Source organism: Zootoca vivipara, chromosome 2 (assembly GCF_963506605.1).
Source record: "Zootoca vivipara chromosome 2, rZooViv1.1, whole genome shotgun sequence".
Taxonomy (NCBI): domain Eukaryota; kingdom Metazoa; phylum Chordata; class Lepidosauria; order Squamata; family Lacertidae; genus Zootoca; species Zootoca vivipara.
In genome coordinates this window covers 42,812,373-42,827,884 of record NC_083277.1, presented here as the reverse complement: position 1 = coordinate 42,827,884, position 15,512 = coordinate 42,812,373, and the positions used below count along the sequence as shown (strand labels likewise).

At 41.0% G+C, this 15,512-nt stretch overlaps 1 protein-coding gene across 2 annotated transcripts in view; it reads right to left on the bottom strand.

Moving 5' to 3' along the window:
- Positions 1-15,512, bottom strand: part of DNAH12 (dynein axonemal heavy chain 12) — a 95,230-nt gene that overhangs the window by 29,157 nt on the left and 50,561 nt on the right. For both annotated transcript variants that reach the window (XM_035106374.2, XM_060271421.1), the window contains 13 exons: positions 14,625-14,880; positions 13,259-13,558; positions 11,325-11,503; positions 10,338-10,530; positions 9,259-9,420; positions 8,592-8,786; positions 7,480-7,613; positions 6,310-6,472; positions 3,946-4,026; positions 3,305-3,481; positions 2,169-2,300; positions 1,817-1,906; positions 984-1,124 (listed from right to left, as the gene is read on the bottom strand). In XM_035106374.2, the coding sequence (XP_034962265.2) occupies positions 984-1,124; positions 1,817-1,906; positions 2,169-2,300; positions 3,305-3,481; positions 3,946-4,026; positions 6,310-6,472; positions 7,480-7,613; positions 8,592-8,786; positions 9,259-9,420; positions 10,338-10,530; positions 11,325-11,503; positions 13,259-13,558; positions 14,625-14,880 (2,203 nt within the window). The remainder of the gene's footprint in view (positions 1-983; positions 1,125-1,816; positions 1,907-2,168; positions 2,301-3,304; positions 3,482-3,945; positions 4,027-6,309; positions 6,473-7,479; positions 7,614-8,591; positions 8,787-9,258; positions 9,421-10,337; positions 10,531-11,324; positions 11,504-13,258; positions 13,559-14,624; positions 14,881-15,512) is intronic.

The window sequence follows — 15,512 nt, the reverse complement described above, 5'->3', positions numbered from 1 at the left end:
TACTGGGAAGACCAAGATCTACTCACCCCGCAGTGGCAAAGTTGTAGCGGGCAGGCTGGGGGCGGGGCTTTGCCCTGGGTGCATTTTCTGGAAGGGGCACAACCAGGCGCCCCCACAACAGACTCCAGCGTGCGAGGGAGCTGCCCAGAAAGCTTCCTAGTGCCCAGACGCAGCTGCGCTTCAGCTCTGCTCCCAGGTCATGTCTGACCCAGGGCGGAATGGAGAGTCGGCAGCAGAGAGCTGCTGCCTCTCTCCTTGGCTGAGCTGTGCTGCACAAAGCTCCACCACAGTGGAGAGAAGCCGCCAGCTGCAACAGCTCCACCCCAGATCAACCCTGACCCAGGGGAAGAGAGGCTGCAGGCATGCAAGGTGCCCAGCTGCAACAGCTCCACCCCCGGGTCAAGCCTGACCTGAGGGGCAGAGTGAGCTGTTGCTTCTCTACACCCAATGGAGAGAGGAGGGTGGGTGGCTATGCTGCCACTCACTGTCCTGGACTGTGGCATGCAAGTGTACCCCCTGCACTGTTTTGCAAGGCGAGCCGCAGGGGGCTCCTTCTGCACCACACACCCCAGGGGCGCATCCCGCCCTGGGCAGCGTTTCTTTATGCTCCGCCACTGCTCAGTAGTAGAATCTTTCAGGCACTTTCAGCCCATTCTAGGGTTAGTACACTATGACTTTAAAAGGATAAGACAAATCACTGAGGATAAGTCTATCCATGGCTGGTAACCACTATGTTTAGATGCAGTATACATCAGATTTGTATGTGAGTATCCTAGAGCAGGCACCCCCAAACTTTGGCCCTCCAGATATTTTGGACTACAATTCCCATCTTCCCTGACCACTGGTCCCATTAGCTAAGGATCATGGGAGTTGTAGGCCAAAACATCTGGAGGGCCGCAGTTTGAGGGTGCCTGTCCTAGAGGATAAATTAGCATTATGTGATAATTTTCAATGTTGAGAAAAAATAAGGTAAATAATCATACCTTTGCTACTCTATCATAAACTTCCATTGCCATAATCCATTTACATAAACCTTCCGCTGCAGAGGATGCTTTAGCCACTTTAGGGGGATCAAACTCAGGATTTGTTAGATATTCAGCACGAATCTTCTGCATCACAGATACCTATATGAAAAATACATTACATACAGTTGAATATACATTTATATTTAGGATCCAATAATTCAATTTCTGCTAATGCATGCACCAAGGGAGTACATGCACAACCACACTTGTCCCATGTTTCCCAAAAGCTTGTCCCATGTTTCCCAAAAGCTTTTTAGTTGCCCTGCTGTTTCCCCAGGATGACCCACTGTTTACCACATTATTTATGTACGCAACCATGGCAGCTCCAATTTTGCTAGCCCAAAGATGGAAAGTGAGCAAGATCTCTAGTAAGGAAGATTGGCAACTTAAGATGATAGAATTTGCGGAAGCAGCAGGTTTAACTTATAGAATAAGAGAGCAAGAAGAATCTTTATTCAAAGAGGAGCGGAATTTTTTTTGCTGAATATTTAGAAAATAATTGTGTACAATTAAACGCTGGTAGCTTTTAGATAAATTCAACAGTATGGTAAATATTTGAAGGATGTACTAAATTGGCTATAGTAAAATATGCAGTAATGATAGATAAATAAAATGAACTATGAAAGGAGAAGGAGGGAAGTCAATTGTTACATGGTATTATGTAAAATGTTTATTTTTGAGATGTATAAACTGAAAAATTAATAAAAAATGTCATAAAAAAAGAAAACTGGAAGGAAGGAAACCACTTTCACACTGACTCTAGCAAATAAGAACATACATACGAAACTTACTGGAATGTTATCTTTGTCATACTCTCTCAGATCTCTTAAGAAATTCATGTCACCCAAAAGCTTTTTGCTAGGTCCCCAGTAGTCTAAAATCTTTAAAAGAAAGTTAAAGCAGTATGTAAAATATTTCAACACAAAGGAAAATAAGAAAATACAAAAGATTCTAAAGAGCTATTTAGATATTAATTAACAATCTAATTCACATTTTCCATGAGATTTTGAGCAGTATGATGGAAGCTGAAGCTTCGCGCGTGAGGAAGTAAAACTTCCATGCTTGAAGATCAAAAATATTCCCTTTATACATCCTAGGAATTTTGTAATTAGATATTTGTTGTTCTACTGTCAGCGTTTTTACCTTTCCTCCAATCCCTGAAGGATCTGCAACTTTTTCAGGTTTTATGTCCTTCATGACACAGATGGCAGCCATAACAAGTTTAACACCAGATGGTGGATTCTTCATTGATTTCACAATTGTAATATCTGAAGGCTAGAATGAAATAGATTATTGACTTCTATTACATTATATAATGCCTTAAAACATGTTACAGTGGTACCTTGACTTACGAAGATTTTGACTTATGAAGTCTGCTAACCCGGAAGTATTTTTGCCGTGCGCATGTTCTGCGCATGCGCAGAAGCGGGGGGCGCGGTCTGCGCATGCGCAAAGCACAAAACGGACGCTTCGACTTACGAAGGATTCGACTTCCGAAGAGCGCCGTGGAACGGATCGTATTCGTAAATCGAGGTACCACTGTATATTAAAACAAAATCAGTCTTCATGTTGTGCACATAGACGCACTGCAACTAATGTTGAATTTTTTCACCTATATCTAGGATTTACCTAATAATATGATGAGTCAACATATAACATAAATAAGCCAACATATAGCGGCTAGGATCTTTAGAAATCCATGTTCAAATTAATTCATTTTTATCTTCAGATATTAAAATATGAGCAGGCAAAAGAGTAAAGCTAAGCTGAACCCTTTACAAGAAGTTAACTCTACAAACTGCTGATACATTGATCACCTGGGCTTGTACGGGGAAAAGCCCCATTCACTCCCGATAGGAACTTCCCCAACACCACCACCACCATGCAAACAACAGGCCTGGATGGCAATGTCTGATCCGGACAGCAGGGACCAAAGGGTTAAAGTCCCCAATCCCACACACCAGTGTCCTAAACAAGAATGGAATCTTCATGCTGATTAGTTGGGGGAGAAATCTGTTTTGTATTCAGGGGCAAACCTAGTGATTAACATAACCTGCAGTTTGTCTCTGACTGGCAATGGCTCTCCAGGGCTTTAGGGAGAGGTTTTTCCAATCACAGGCTACCTGATCCTTGAACTGAGAATGTCAGGGAATGAAAACGGGACCTTCTACCTGCAAAATATGTACTCTACTGCTAAGCTTTGGGACCTCCCCTTCAATTCATCCATATCAAAATAATGCTATTCCAGGTCATGCTCTTATTCTATTTATTTAACTTGCCTTCAGTGTATCAAGTGCAGACAGTGCTGCCTCTAGGGCTGGAATGGCCTCTGCAAGATCACTTTCACATTCATTCTTCAGTGCTGTGGCTTCTGTTGCTTTTTCTGTAGCAAGCTCTTCATCTATTTTTACAGTTTTGCTTTTTGCTTCAACTTCTGCGGACTCTTTCTCAATTATCTAAAGAAAGAAGACATGAAATGAAATGTTCCATGTAGTAGAATAATCCTATACTATATAGCTTCATCAGATTTCTTTGTTAGTTTATTCAGAAAAGCTATTATTTTAGAAAAGATGAATTGATGTTATAAAGGAGAACTTTACATAAAATTCTAAGCCCTGATTCCAATCAGCTGATATAATACAGCTAGAGGCACACTTTGTAGTTACACCCTCCCTGGGGTGTAGTGTGGTAGAGTGAAATTATTACAAAAAGGGCTGCAGCTGATATTTCATTAAAAGTGCATGTGTGTGTAGAAATCTAGACCTAACCTGTTAATTAACAAATAGCATACTGGATTGAAATAAAACAATTTGGACATTCCCCAGCTGCCCTTTGCTAGATGCCCAGTTAAGCTACATCAGCATCATTTAGAGCACTGTGTGCACTGCACACAGTGCACCTTTAGGAGCAGAAATGTTACCTTCATCATATTTGCATTGTCCACTTTAGCCTGCTCCAACTTAGGCTGCAAATCAACTAATTCTTGCTTCATTTCACCAACCTAAAATAAAGAGCAATTTTCCATGAGTTGTTTTAAAGTATGGCAAATGGGGAGAAAGATAAATAAAGCATTTAATTTTTCACTAAGAAAAACTTACTTAGGGAAGTCCCAGTGAACGTAATGGGCCTTAAAGGTAAAAGTAAAGGGACCCCTGACCATTAGGTCCAGTCGTGACCGACTCTGTGGTTGCGGCGCTCATCTCGCTTTACTGGCCGAGGGAGCCGGCGTACAGCTTCCAGATCATGTGGCCAGCATGACAAAGCCGCTTCTGGCGAACCAGAGCAGCACACGGAAACGCCGTTTGCCTTCCTGCTGTAGCGGTACCTATTTATCTACTTGGACTTTGAGGTGCTTTCAAACTGCTAGGTTGGCAGGAGCTGGGACTGAGCAACGGGAGCTCACCCCGTCGCGGGGATTCGAACCACCAACCTTCTGATCGGCAAGCCCTAGGCTCTGTGGTTTAACCCACAGTGCCACCTGCGTCCCTATGGGCCTTACTTCTGAACAAACATTGGATAGTGCCATTAGCAAAGTATTATAAGACAACATGATTTATTACTTCATTTGAAAGATTTTTAGACTTGTTTACATTTAAATATCCAAACAGTTACAAAAATAAGAAGAGAGTACAGAATATAATATGCTCTAAAGATAGAATAAAACTAATTTCAACACAATCAACAAGTTTTAGGAGCAAATTACAGAGTACACAGAAACAAATAAATGAAAACAAAGGCCAAAACAAACCAGGCTACCTGCTGTGTTTTCTCTAAGTTGTCGCTTGTTTTAGTGCAACTATGGTTGTACCACACCACACATCCTGAGCCTCACCCCTTCCTTCTTGCTCTTGTTAAACATGAGCAACAATCTGTTTTGGGAAGCCTGGGAAGCTGCAGTGCCCCACCCACATCTCCTCACCACCCTTCTGGATAGTTGGGATTCTGGACTACACTGCAGAGAATAGCATCAGTGTTTCTCATCAGAGAAAGTGCCTCAAGCCAACCACAGAAACAACATCCAGGCAAACCTCATCACCTTCACTGGGAATCTCTGGCAAGTTGAGGAAGACACTTTCTCCCACCCCTGAACTGCTGGGCTGGGACAGGGGACAACTCTGCAAATGCTACCACTATCAAACATTCCTTTTCCCTGGGCAACACCCAGAGCAGCTGTCTCAAGGGTTTCCTCTCACATAATGGCCCAACATCTCCAGAAAGAATTTGCAATCACTTAAGACACGGAGCAACGGATTCAAACTACAAGAAAGAAAATTCCACCTAAACATTAGGAAGAACTTCCTGACAGTAAGAGCTGTTCGGCAGTGGAATTTGCTGCCAAGGAGTGTGGTGGAGTCTCCTTCTTTGGAGGTCTTTAAGCAGAGGCTTGACAGCCATCTGTCAGGAATGCTTTGATGGTGTTTCCTGCTTGGCAGGGGGTTGGACTGGATGGCCCTTGTGGTCTCTTCCAACTCTATGATTCTATGATTCTATGAAGACTGGGGAGTGGAGGTGGCATTCCCTGAATTCTCACACTGGTACCCTTTTTGTTCTGGCTGTTCTATGGTAGCGCAAAATGGGCAGAAATGACCACACATAAGCATCAAATCAATCTGGAGCTCAAGGTCAATCCAAGATCCATCATATAACACCCCCAGAAGAGCAATTTCCAAGGATATCCACTAACAACATGCACCACAGGCCAGGAGTATTCAGTGCTCCTCTATTTTCTCATTGGGAGAGGAAAAGCACTAGGAGGAACAGTCAATTGAACAATGTCAACATCTTCTGATGGACCTCAACAATTGCATTAGAAATCAAAAACTTGCCCTACAATATGGTGGCACTCAGGACATTCAGAGGAAGTGAACAGTGAGGAAGAGGCAATCAATCCAACTAAGCTTTTCATTCAGCAGACCTTCACATAACAAACTGGCGCTACATTTTCTGGATTCTAGCAAACAGGCAACTCAGAGCTAGAGCATACACAATCTAGGAATCTCTATCAAAGTAAGTGTTTTACATAGGAAAAAGAAATTTAACTCCAGTATAGTGGCAAGAAAGGATAAGGAGCTTCTTGACTTGAGAGACCATTGGGTGTTCTTTTAATGGGGCAATGAAATAATATGGTATGGTTTGGCTGTTGCCCAGAGCAGCTGAAAAGCTGCAAGGACATAGCAAGTAGGGTGATGATGGGGTGAGCTTATGCCAATACTTGAACAAATCACAGCTTCACACTACATGAAAACCAGGCATGGGTAAGCAACCTTAGTTACAATGGACATACCTGAGATTCAGCAAAAGCTAGTTTATCTAAGCCATTAGTATATCTTTTCTTTGCTTTCATGACATTATCTCGGTTCTGAGTCAAAAGTTGTTGGAAGGAAGCAATAAGTTCAAGATAGGAGGTAGGAGTAACGTAATTATGTCGTCCCAATTGGTTCAAAAATCTGTGGAGTGAGAAAGAAGTATTTCACTCTACTGGGTATTAAACGGAAGGATCTATTTGTTTCATTGAGCATCTGATATTATCTGAATATTTGTCAAACTTTGCAAGGCTATGGTACTAAATGCTTTTTCAGACAATCATTTTTTTTCTAGAAATGTAGTTGTGTTACTTACTGATTGTGCAATTCCCAAGTGTCTTCCTCCCTTTTTTTTCTTAAATCTGTAAGGCTTCCTCTTCCCTTGAGTAAGCCTAACTCCTGATATTTATTACTAGTGGGGTGGATATTTTTTTACAGTTTTGAATAGGGATGGTGAGACTGTTGTACAAATACAATCTGGGAAAGCTATAACAAAATGACTCACTAGCAAAACCTATTCCATCAGTTTAGCTAAGGGTCAAACTAGATATGACATGGAGGATCTGTGAACAGAGTCTTGTGTTGTTGTTTTTAAATTTATTCTCCATTCCTACCTGAGGTGGTACATGGGAGAAGCAAACACGTTGGCCCATTTACCTGCTTTATCCCCCTATGAAGCTGAGATTTGCCATGAAGAGGAAAATACACAAATATCATGCGTGTGTAAGAGAGGCTGAGATCTAAATCAGGAATATGGGGAGGAGGGAGGCAACACTCCAGCATCATAATCTTTATCTGAATCTCTCCATCTCTTTGCTTAAAAAAAATATGCAAGAGATCCCATTGACACATTTCATGCTTCCTCTAATTTGATTCTGAGTTGAGGATACGGCTCTTGCTACTCACAGTCTATTTACTCCGGGAAATTCAATTCATATAAATGAGATAATCTAAAGCTGGCTTACAGAATGCATTCAAGCATTACTTCTTAAATATTTTGCTTATTTCTGGATTTTAATTTTGTTGAGCAATGCTATTTTAATGTTATTGATCAGAGACATAAAAATACTTTTCTCTACTCTTCTAGTATTTCCCTCTTCCCCCTTTTATTTACAACAGCTTGCTTTATGAATGTATTTTTAAAAGACTACCTTTCAGAAAGGGACAACACAGAAGTATGGAAATGTTTACAGATGGGAACAGCTTCCTGACGTTCATTGTCTGTGAGCACAAGCTTTTCCAAAAATTTAATAGCCACACGTTCAAGAGCATCTTCAGGCCACGGCTGGAAAACAAAAGAATAGAAACACTACTTGTGATATTCTCTTCATTATTAAGCATAGCACAGCAAATATGAGTATGTCCCCATTAGCAGTTCTTCATGAAATCTGCTAGCAGTTCGGGAAAGGAGGAATGGTTCATATTATTTTCCTGCAGGTCAATGTCTGCACTCCACTTCCTAGATTTCTTATTCCCCTGACAAACAAGCTGCAGCAGTCAACACAAATCTTCTTTTTCTAGTACCACCTTACCCCTTCAACCAACATCCCCCACTGCCTTTTCCTGACTGCATCCCAGTTTTTCCTGTGTATTTCCAGGCATATTTTAAGAACAACTCTTACATAGGTTTTAGCCTCTTCTAAACTTAGCCTACTTAAGTATGGTGTTTATTGATTTTAAGATTTTTCGTAAACGTGCTAATTCCCTTTTGATATAATCAGATTTACTTCTGATTTATCTCTGTGTTAACTCTTGGGGTGCCAAACTCTGGAGTGCATCCAACTCTCAACAGCAAAAGATCCCCAGAGTTGAATGTCAGATTGCCTGCAAATGGCACACTTTATAACACAAACTATTGTGCTTTGAGACAATTTGCTGTGGGGAGAGTTCTTAGTTTTTTTGCTTTTACAAAAGCAGCCTTATATTTATAGCACAAGTGCCTACCAACTCACTGTGACCTGAAACAAAATTAAAAAAATCCTTCTAGTAGCACCTTAGAGACCAACTAAGTTTGTCATTGGTATGAGCTTTCGTGTGCATGCACACTTCTTCAGATACCACTTCAGATCACTGTGACTTGGTAACAGATGTACATGGATTACTCTCTATGGGAGCTGGATTACTCTCTATGGGAGCTGGATTACTCTCTATGGGAGCATACATAATTATGTGAGAGAACATGTAAGAGAGGCAAAAGCAAGCTTCTATAGGCCAGACTATATTGAGGAAGCTATATTGAAGTCTTAGTACATAGTTTAAGTACCTGGAACCAGTCAATAGTACAGCAGTTGATGAGAGATGGGAACTGTCTCAGTCGGTTGCGAAAAGCATCTCCAATTGGGCTGAAGGCTACCACAACATGCAAGTTGTCTTTGCAGCGGTTCACAAAGAAAGCAAATAAAGCCAAAGGACTGAGCTCTTCATGCTTACTGCCTGCCTGGGCTACTGCACGAACACCCTAAAGGATAATAAATGTATCAAAAAGAATTACAAAAAATCTAAAATGTGATTCTGAAAAGTAATCAAAAATAAGTACTATAATCCATGCAGGATAAGACAAAGAAATTATATTTCTAGTTGTGAGTTAGATATCAGAAATCTTTGTTAATATGCAAGAAAATCATGCCTGTTAAACTAGTTTATAAGAGTTAGCTCCTAATCAGATGTAATGACCTCATTATGAGCATAAGAAATATTCCTTTTTAATGCTTAATCTTTAAATGGAAATAGCACACGGCAATTAAAAATAATCAGCTACTCATGTTAAAAAAGGACATGGTTGTACTAATTTAGAAAAGATCCATTGAAATTAATAGTTTGAACTGAATTCTAAGCAGTAGGTTTACATATTTTTAAAAAGAAATGTTTACTTTAATTGTAACATTATACTTTATAAGAAGTAGTAAATTATGCATTTCTCATCATAGCACCTCCATAACTTCTTGTTTTTCATCAGCTGCAAAAAGGTTGGGGACTTCTCCAGTGTTAAGCACACTATCAACATCTTCTAAAAATCCTTCTTCCTTAATTTGTGTGTCTGTGATCAGAAATACAGTCTTCAAGCCCTTCATTCCTGCACTCCTCAAAAGACTCTAAAAACAACAACAAATATTTAGGTACAATAATTGTACTTAAATGTATTCAATAAATGCTTGCATTAAAAAAATAATTCCTGGGTGCACATCCTAATGAAATGTGTTGCCGACGCCTACGCTAGGTGTACAGAAATGTTTAATTTGTGTAAAAAACAGAACAGAGAAGTTGATTGGTAAATCTGCTGCAAAAATCAGTTGTCTTTTGAGGGGAAAGGACATCCCAGTTACTTGCCAGGGGAAGAGCAAGAGCCGTGGGGAGGTTTATCCCTTCAAGCAGAAGTTCATAGTTATGAATGGTTTTTAACTACCTGGCTTTAAGAAGTTATGTTATGTTCAGGGCAGGAGTTGCTGGAGCAAGTTGCTCTTGCATTTAATCCCCTTTTAATAGCACTCAGGTCCAGGACTGGTGGTACAACATGGGAAATTGGTATGTAAACTCCACTCCCCCACACTGTACTGCTCAGATTGGAGTCCACCCCACTATTTCCCCACAACCAATTCATTATTCCTGCTAAAATCACTTTGGCTAGAAAGGGAGACTGCACCTTCCTGTGAGTTTTCCTAGGCTCCCAACCTGTAAAGTTATAGTTCACATCCAATAAATTAGATACCATTGAGCAGTAGCGTGGGAAGATAGGGGCGGTGGGGGCACGCTGCGCCGGGCAGCGCGATCCCAGGGGCGCCATCACGGCTGCCCACCCGGTGCCCCGCCCCCACAGGCGGTGTGACCCACCCCCAAAATACCCGCCCCGCCCCAAAACACGCTCCCCGCCCCTGCACGTGGCGTGCCCCGCCCCCAGAATGCGCACGTCCCTGGGGGCAGTGCGCCTGCTCTCCGCCCCCGGTGGCCACTGCCATTGAGCAATATAAAGCTTACTGATTCCAGTCTAACACCAACATATATAAACCTTTACCTTCAGATCGTCCCTCCACTCATTCATTCCATAGCTCTTAGAGATCTCTGGTTGGAATATATTCATTTTTGCCATAGATGTAGCTAACCGAGTCATGGACTGACGCCCACTTCCTCCCATTCCAACAAGTAAGGCATTACCTCCTGACTGCTTGAGCACACGGCATATGCGAGACAAATGTTCTAGCACATACCTATCACAAAAAAATATATACATCGTTATTAAAAAACAAAGATCACAAATCTAGTGCTTTTAGTTATACAGACTCCCAGAGGGTATTCTCATTTGTCTCACTCTTTGGATAATCCCTCACCTTGGCTTAAGTGGGCAGCACTAACACTATAGTTCATGGGCATAGCTAGGATTTATGTTGTGGGGAGGAGGCAGAATCTCAGTTAGTTAAGTATTTTCATTGTCCGGGAGGAAATCACCTTTATGTCTGGGGAAATCTGACTTCCATGTTGGAAGTGCAAATTTCCTTAAAAGTTTGGGCAAAAATTTAAAAAGCTCAAAAAAGCTCAACAACTTTTCTGTCCAGATTTGAAATATGGCATTGACTAATTATATTTAACTGGGCTATCCGATTCAGACGGTATGACCTTAGGGAGCATGGAAAGGAGTTTCACTAGTCTGGATTTTGACTTTTTGGTCGGAACATGAAAGATTGCTGCCACCTTATAAGTTGTAGGAGTAGGTGTCTCCTCAGGTGCATTTAATTCTAAAGCAAACAGTCTTTCAGGCACTGTGGATATTTGAGAGGATATTTACTAAGACTTTTCATGGCCTTTTTGAAACAACTGACGTGTTTCAGCAGGTTGTACAAATAGTTGGTGAGAAGTCAGTTGATAAAGCTTTTCCTGTAAAATTCTGTCTGGAAGCACCCTCAGAAGAACCTCCAGATACCACAGTTCTAAAGCGAAATAATCTATACAAACCCCAAAACAAAGTACCACATAAATCATTATAAATAAATAAATAAATATGCACCTGAAAATTACTAGGTTCATTCTTGTTTTATGAGTTTGGTTATATTCATCCAAACACAAATCCACAACATCACTAAACATTTGTACACTTGGAATTTCATAATAAAGTCTTTCATCTCCTTCAAGATCTGGATTCATGTAGTCTCCAAACAACAGATTTCTCATATTTTCCTCAGTTACCTATTGGCAGAAAATAAATAGCATAAAGTCTACAAACATAGCAGTTAGTGTCAGAGTTGGGCCTGGGAGGCCAGGGTTCAAATCCCCACTCAGCCATGAAGCTTACTGGATGACCTTGGGCCAGTCACTGCCACTCAGGCTAACCTACCTCACAGGGTTGTTGTGGAGCTTAAATAAGTAGAAAGGAACTATGTAAGCCACCGTGGGAACCTTGGCGTGCTTTCGAACTGCTAGGTTGGCAGGAACTGGGACAGAACAACGGGAGCTCACCCCGTCGCGGGGATTCGAACCGCCGACCTTCTGATCGACAAGCCCTAGGCTCTGTGGTTTAACCCACAGCGCCACCCAATTGGAGTGCACGAATGCTATCCACAGGAGGGAGAGAGAGAGAATTTGTAATCCAATCAGAATATGGTGGCAACCGTTGCTAAGGAGCCAGTCATGGCAGAGGACAGCTGCAGAGGCCAACAGTCACTTTGGAGAAAAAACCCGCTGGCACGATAAGGATCCAAAATAACAATAAAAATAAAAATAAAAATAAAAACCTTGCCTGCAGTCAATTTGAGGAAGCAAGGAAATGGGAAGGAAAGTGAAAGTAAGACCTAAGTGGGAAAGATTTGTTTCCTTGTTGTTGTTTTTCCTGAGTGGAGATAAGAAAGCAAACAAGTAAAGTTTGAAACGGACACGCACGCAATACTATAAAGTGAAAGGATATAGGAGGGAACCGAAAAGGAGTAGAAATGAAGTACTGTTAAAGGTAGAAACACTTCCCTGACAGAGAAAATCAAAGAGAGCCAGGAGAAAATGACTTGATCCGCCAGGCAGGAGAGAAAAGACTGCAGGGGACTGAGCCTGCCTCCCAGAATTCATTGCTCTCCTGTCTCCATCACATGACGGGAGTCATAACCCAACCCATTTGGGCCCTCAGCAACTGTATCAAATTGTAAGAGGCATCAGTCTGACAATTCTATGTACAACTGAAATATATACAGAAAAAGCACACGGCACATTCACAATAGCAGTTATTCCTCTTTTCATTTTTGTTTTGTTTTGTTTTGCTAACTTAACATTATACAATTATATATATTTGCTGTTTCAGTCATTGGCATTTTGCATCTGGCCCCATGGGCACAGGCAACCCAGATGTGATGTTTTCGTAATGTAAATATATGGGACACATATGGTCTCAAATAAATTTATTTATTTATTTATTTATTTATTTATTTACTTACTTACTTACTTATTTGTGTCTACCAAAATGTCTGTTATTTTATAATTGTGTGTGTTGTGTGTGTGTGTTGTGTGTGTGTGTGTGTGTTGTTGAAATAACTGGACATGAGCAGGAGATAATTTCCTTCAATAGCATAAATCACCCCATGGGTGAACTAATCACAGGTGCAAGCTCAGCCAAGCCAGTTGCTATGACAACGGCCCAGTGCCTTGGCTACATCTGTGACAAATGCATGTTAGCTCAGTAGTGTGTCTGTCTATTAGTCAGCATTACTTATCCAGTATTACATCTTGAATTGCTAGACTTATTAACAGCAATTTAGATACTTTATGTATCTATACGTACATAAATAATATCAATGTTTTCCTAATCCCCAACAGACAGGATTGCTTTTTGCACATGGAATGATACAAGGTGGTATGGTTTTGCTCTGGTTCCAATAAAACTAGTCCGGCAGAAATAGGCATGAATATGGGAGAGAAAAAGAGAGCGATCATCTTGTAATGAACAATATGAATACTCACTGGTGCATTTCCTTGTCTCAGATGTGAAAACACTGCATCAAATGATTCTTTGAAATGTTCTTTCACAATATCCTTCATTAGTTTGAACAGCCAAGCTCTATCAGTGTCATCCACAAGGCGGTCATAAAATACTCGAAATACTTCATGTACAAAAAGACGCACCATTGTATGCTTGTTTAAAACTGAATCCTTCTTGATGAGCAAGCAGCCTAGAATAACTCGTGCAAAGTCACGCAGATTGAATGTATAATGGGATTTGGCGGGTGTTGGTAACAGGTTGTCCATGGCCTTCTTATATACCTTGAAGATTGAAAGAAAAATTAACAAAACTATTTAAATTAAGTTTTGTACTTAAATACTTTCCATACTTAGGGCACACAGATGTTTCTTGCACTCTTGGTTTAGTACATGTAGAATATTTCCCTGAAAACATGTGAATGCAGAATCTAAAAGAAAAACTGCATTGTTGTTGCTCTGCACTTGGGACGATGTCCACACTGGCCCTAAATGAGCTACAATGAAAGGGAAGGACCACAGAAGACTGGATGCTGAATAAGAGCATCAGATTCCTGAAATATCCTCTATGCCGACACATCCTTAAAGTGCTATAAGATGTCAGAAAACTGCCAAAATGTCAGTACTGGAGCTTCTACAGCTGTATATAATATATGAAGAACTGAATAATACTACATGGCATTAAATTGAATAATATCAGTACAGTATTGCAGATATAGAAGGTAAGCAGTCATCATAATGGCTTATTGCCAGACTATCTGAGGGACTATATTCTCCCATATGAACCTGCCCGGGTTCTGAGATATTCTGGGTAGGCCATTCTCTCATTCCCTGTACTCTCACAGGCAGATTTGGGGGGTGGGGAGGAGAAGGGATTCTCAGTGGTTGCTCCCAGACATTGGCATTCCCTTCCTAGAGAGGTCAGAGTGTCTTGCGATCCTTCCACTGGCAGCAGAAACATGAAGAACAAACTAAAGGAGAAAGTAGCAAAGCATTAGAAACTATTCCCCCTTGGAAACTAGCCAGGAATAGGCAGATAGATGGCTATACCTTTCATCCTAAATGGTTAGTCTATAGTTAGGCTAATTAATCTGTAACGGTAAAAAGAACTTTTGAATCAAGAAAAAGAGTTTTAATTGAATGTGCATGTGCAGACATACACATGTCTAATATCTGAACTGCCCTCTGAAATTTCAGAAGCCTTTTCATGTGCCTTTCTTTAAAAAAAACACCTGCTACATGCCTTTCAGAACTGATATGCCTTTGAGACCCTCTGACCCACCTGGAAGTCACCTATATATTCTACCTGTGCAGGTAAACCAGAAATGTAGTGTATGTATTGGCATCGTACCTCCATAGTGCCACTGACAATTTGGTTTCCAACTGTGAAGTATTCTGGGATAAATTCATTTGCTCTGAGGTAGAAAGATACAACAGTAGAGAAAATCCGGACCATTGTTTCATCACTAAAGGTATTAATCGTGCAAATGTTGAAGTGTCTCAGAAAACGAGGTGTGACTGGATTCCTTCCACCACCTGGTGGACCCATGGCAGCCATCAATTGTATTTCAACTAATACAATTTTATTTGTATCTTTTAGGTCATACCTTCAAAAGAAATGGAAGTATGATCATCAGACAATTATAAATGGAACAGTACTTCTGCACTTGGAAATCTCTAAATCTCTCGGACACGACTAAACGACTAAACAACAACAACAAATCTCTCATGTACAGTATCATGGGGTTCGTATTCTGCAGCAATAATTACATGAACACATTACATTAACATAGGGTACCTCCTTTACTTTTATGACTAATTTCAGCTTAGAATCTGCAAAAACAACAAAAGAACCTTAGATGAAGATGGAAATTAGAGATGGACGCTCTGAATATCAGTAGTCTAGGACCTGGACTTATAAATAAAGTTTTGGCAAATGTTCACAAATCTAGCTTTACTTTGTTGTTTAGTCGTTTAGTCGTGTCCGACTCTTCGTGACCCCATGGACCATAGCACGCCAGGCACTCCTGTCTTCCACTGCCTCCCGTAGTTTGGTCAAACTCATGTTCGTAGCTTCGAGAACACTGTCCAACCATCTTGTCCTCTGTCGTCCCCTTCTCCTAGTGCCCTCAATCTTTCCCAACATCAGGGTCTTTTCCAAGGATTCTTCTCTTCTCATGAGGTGGCCAAAGTATTGGAGCCTCAGCTTCACGATCTGTCCTTCCAGGGAGCACTCAGG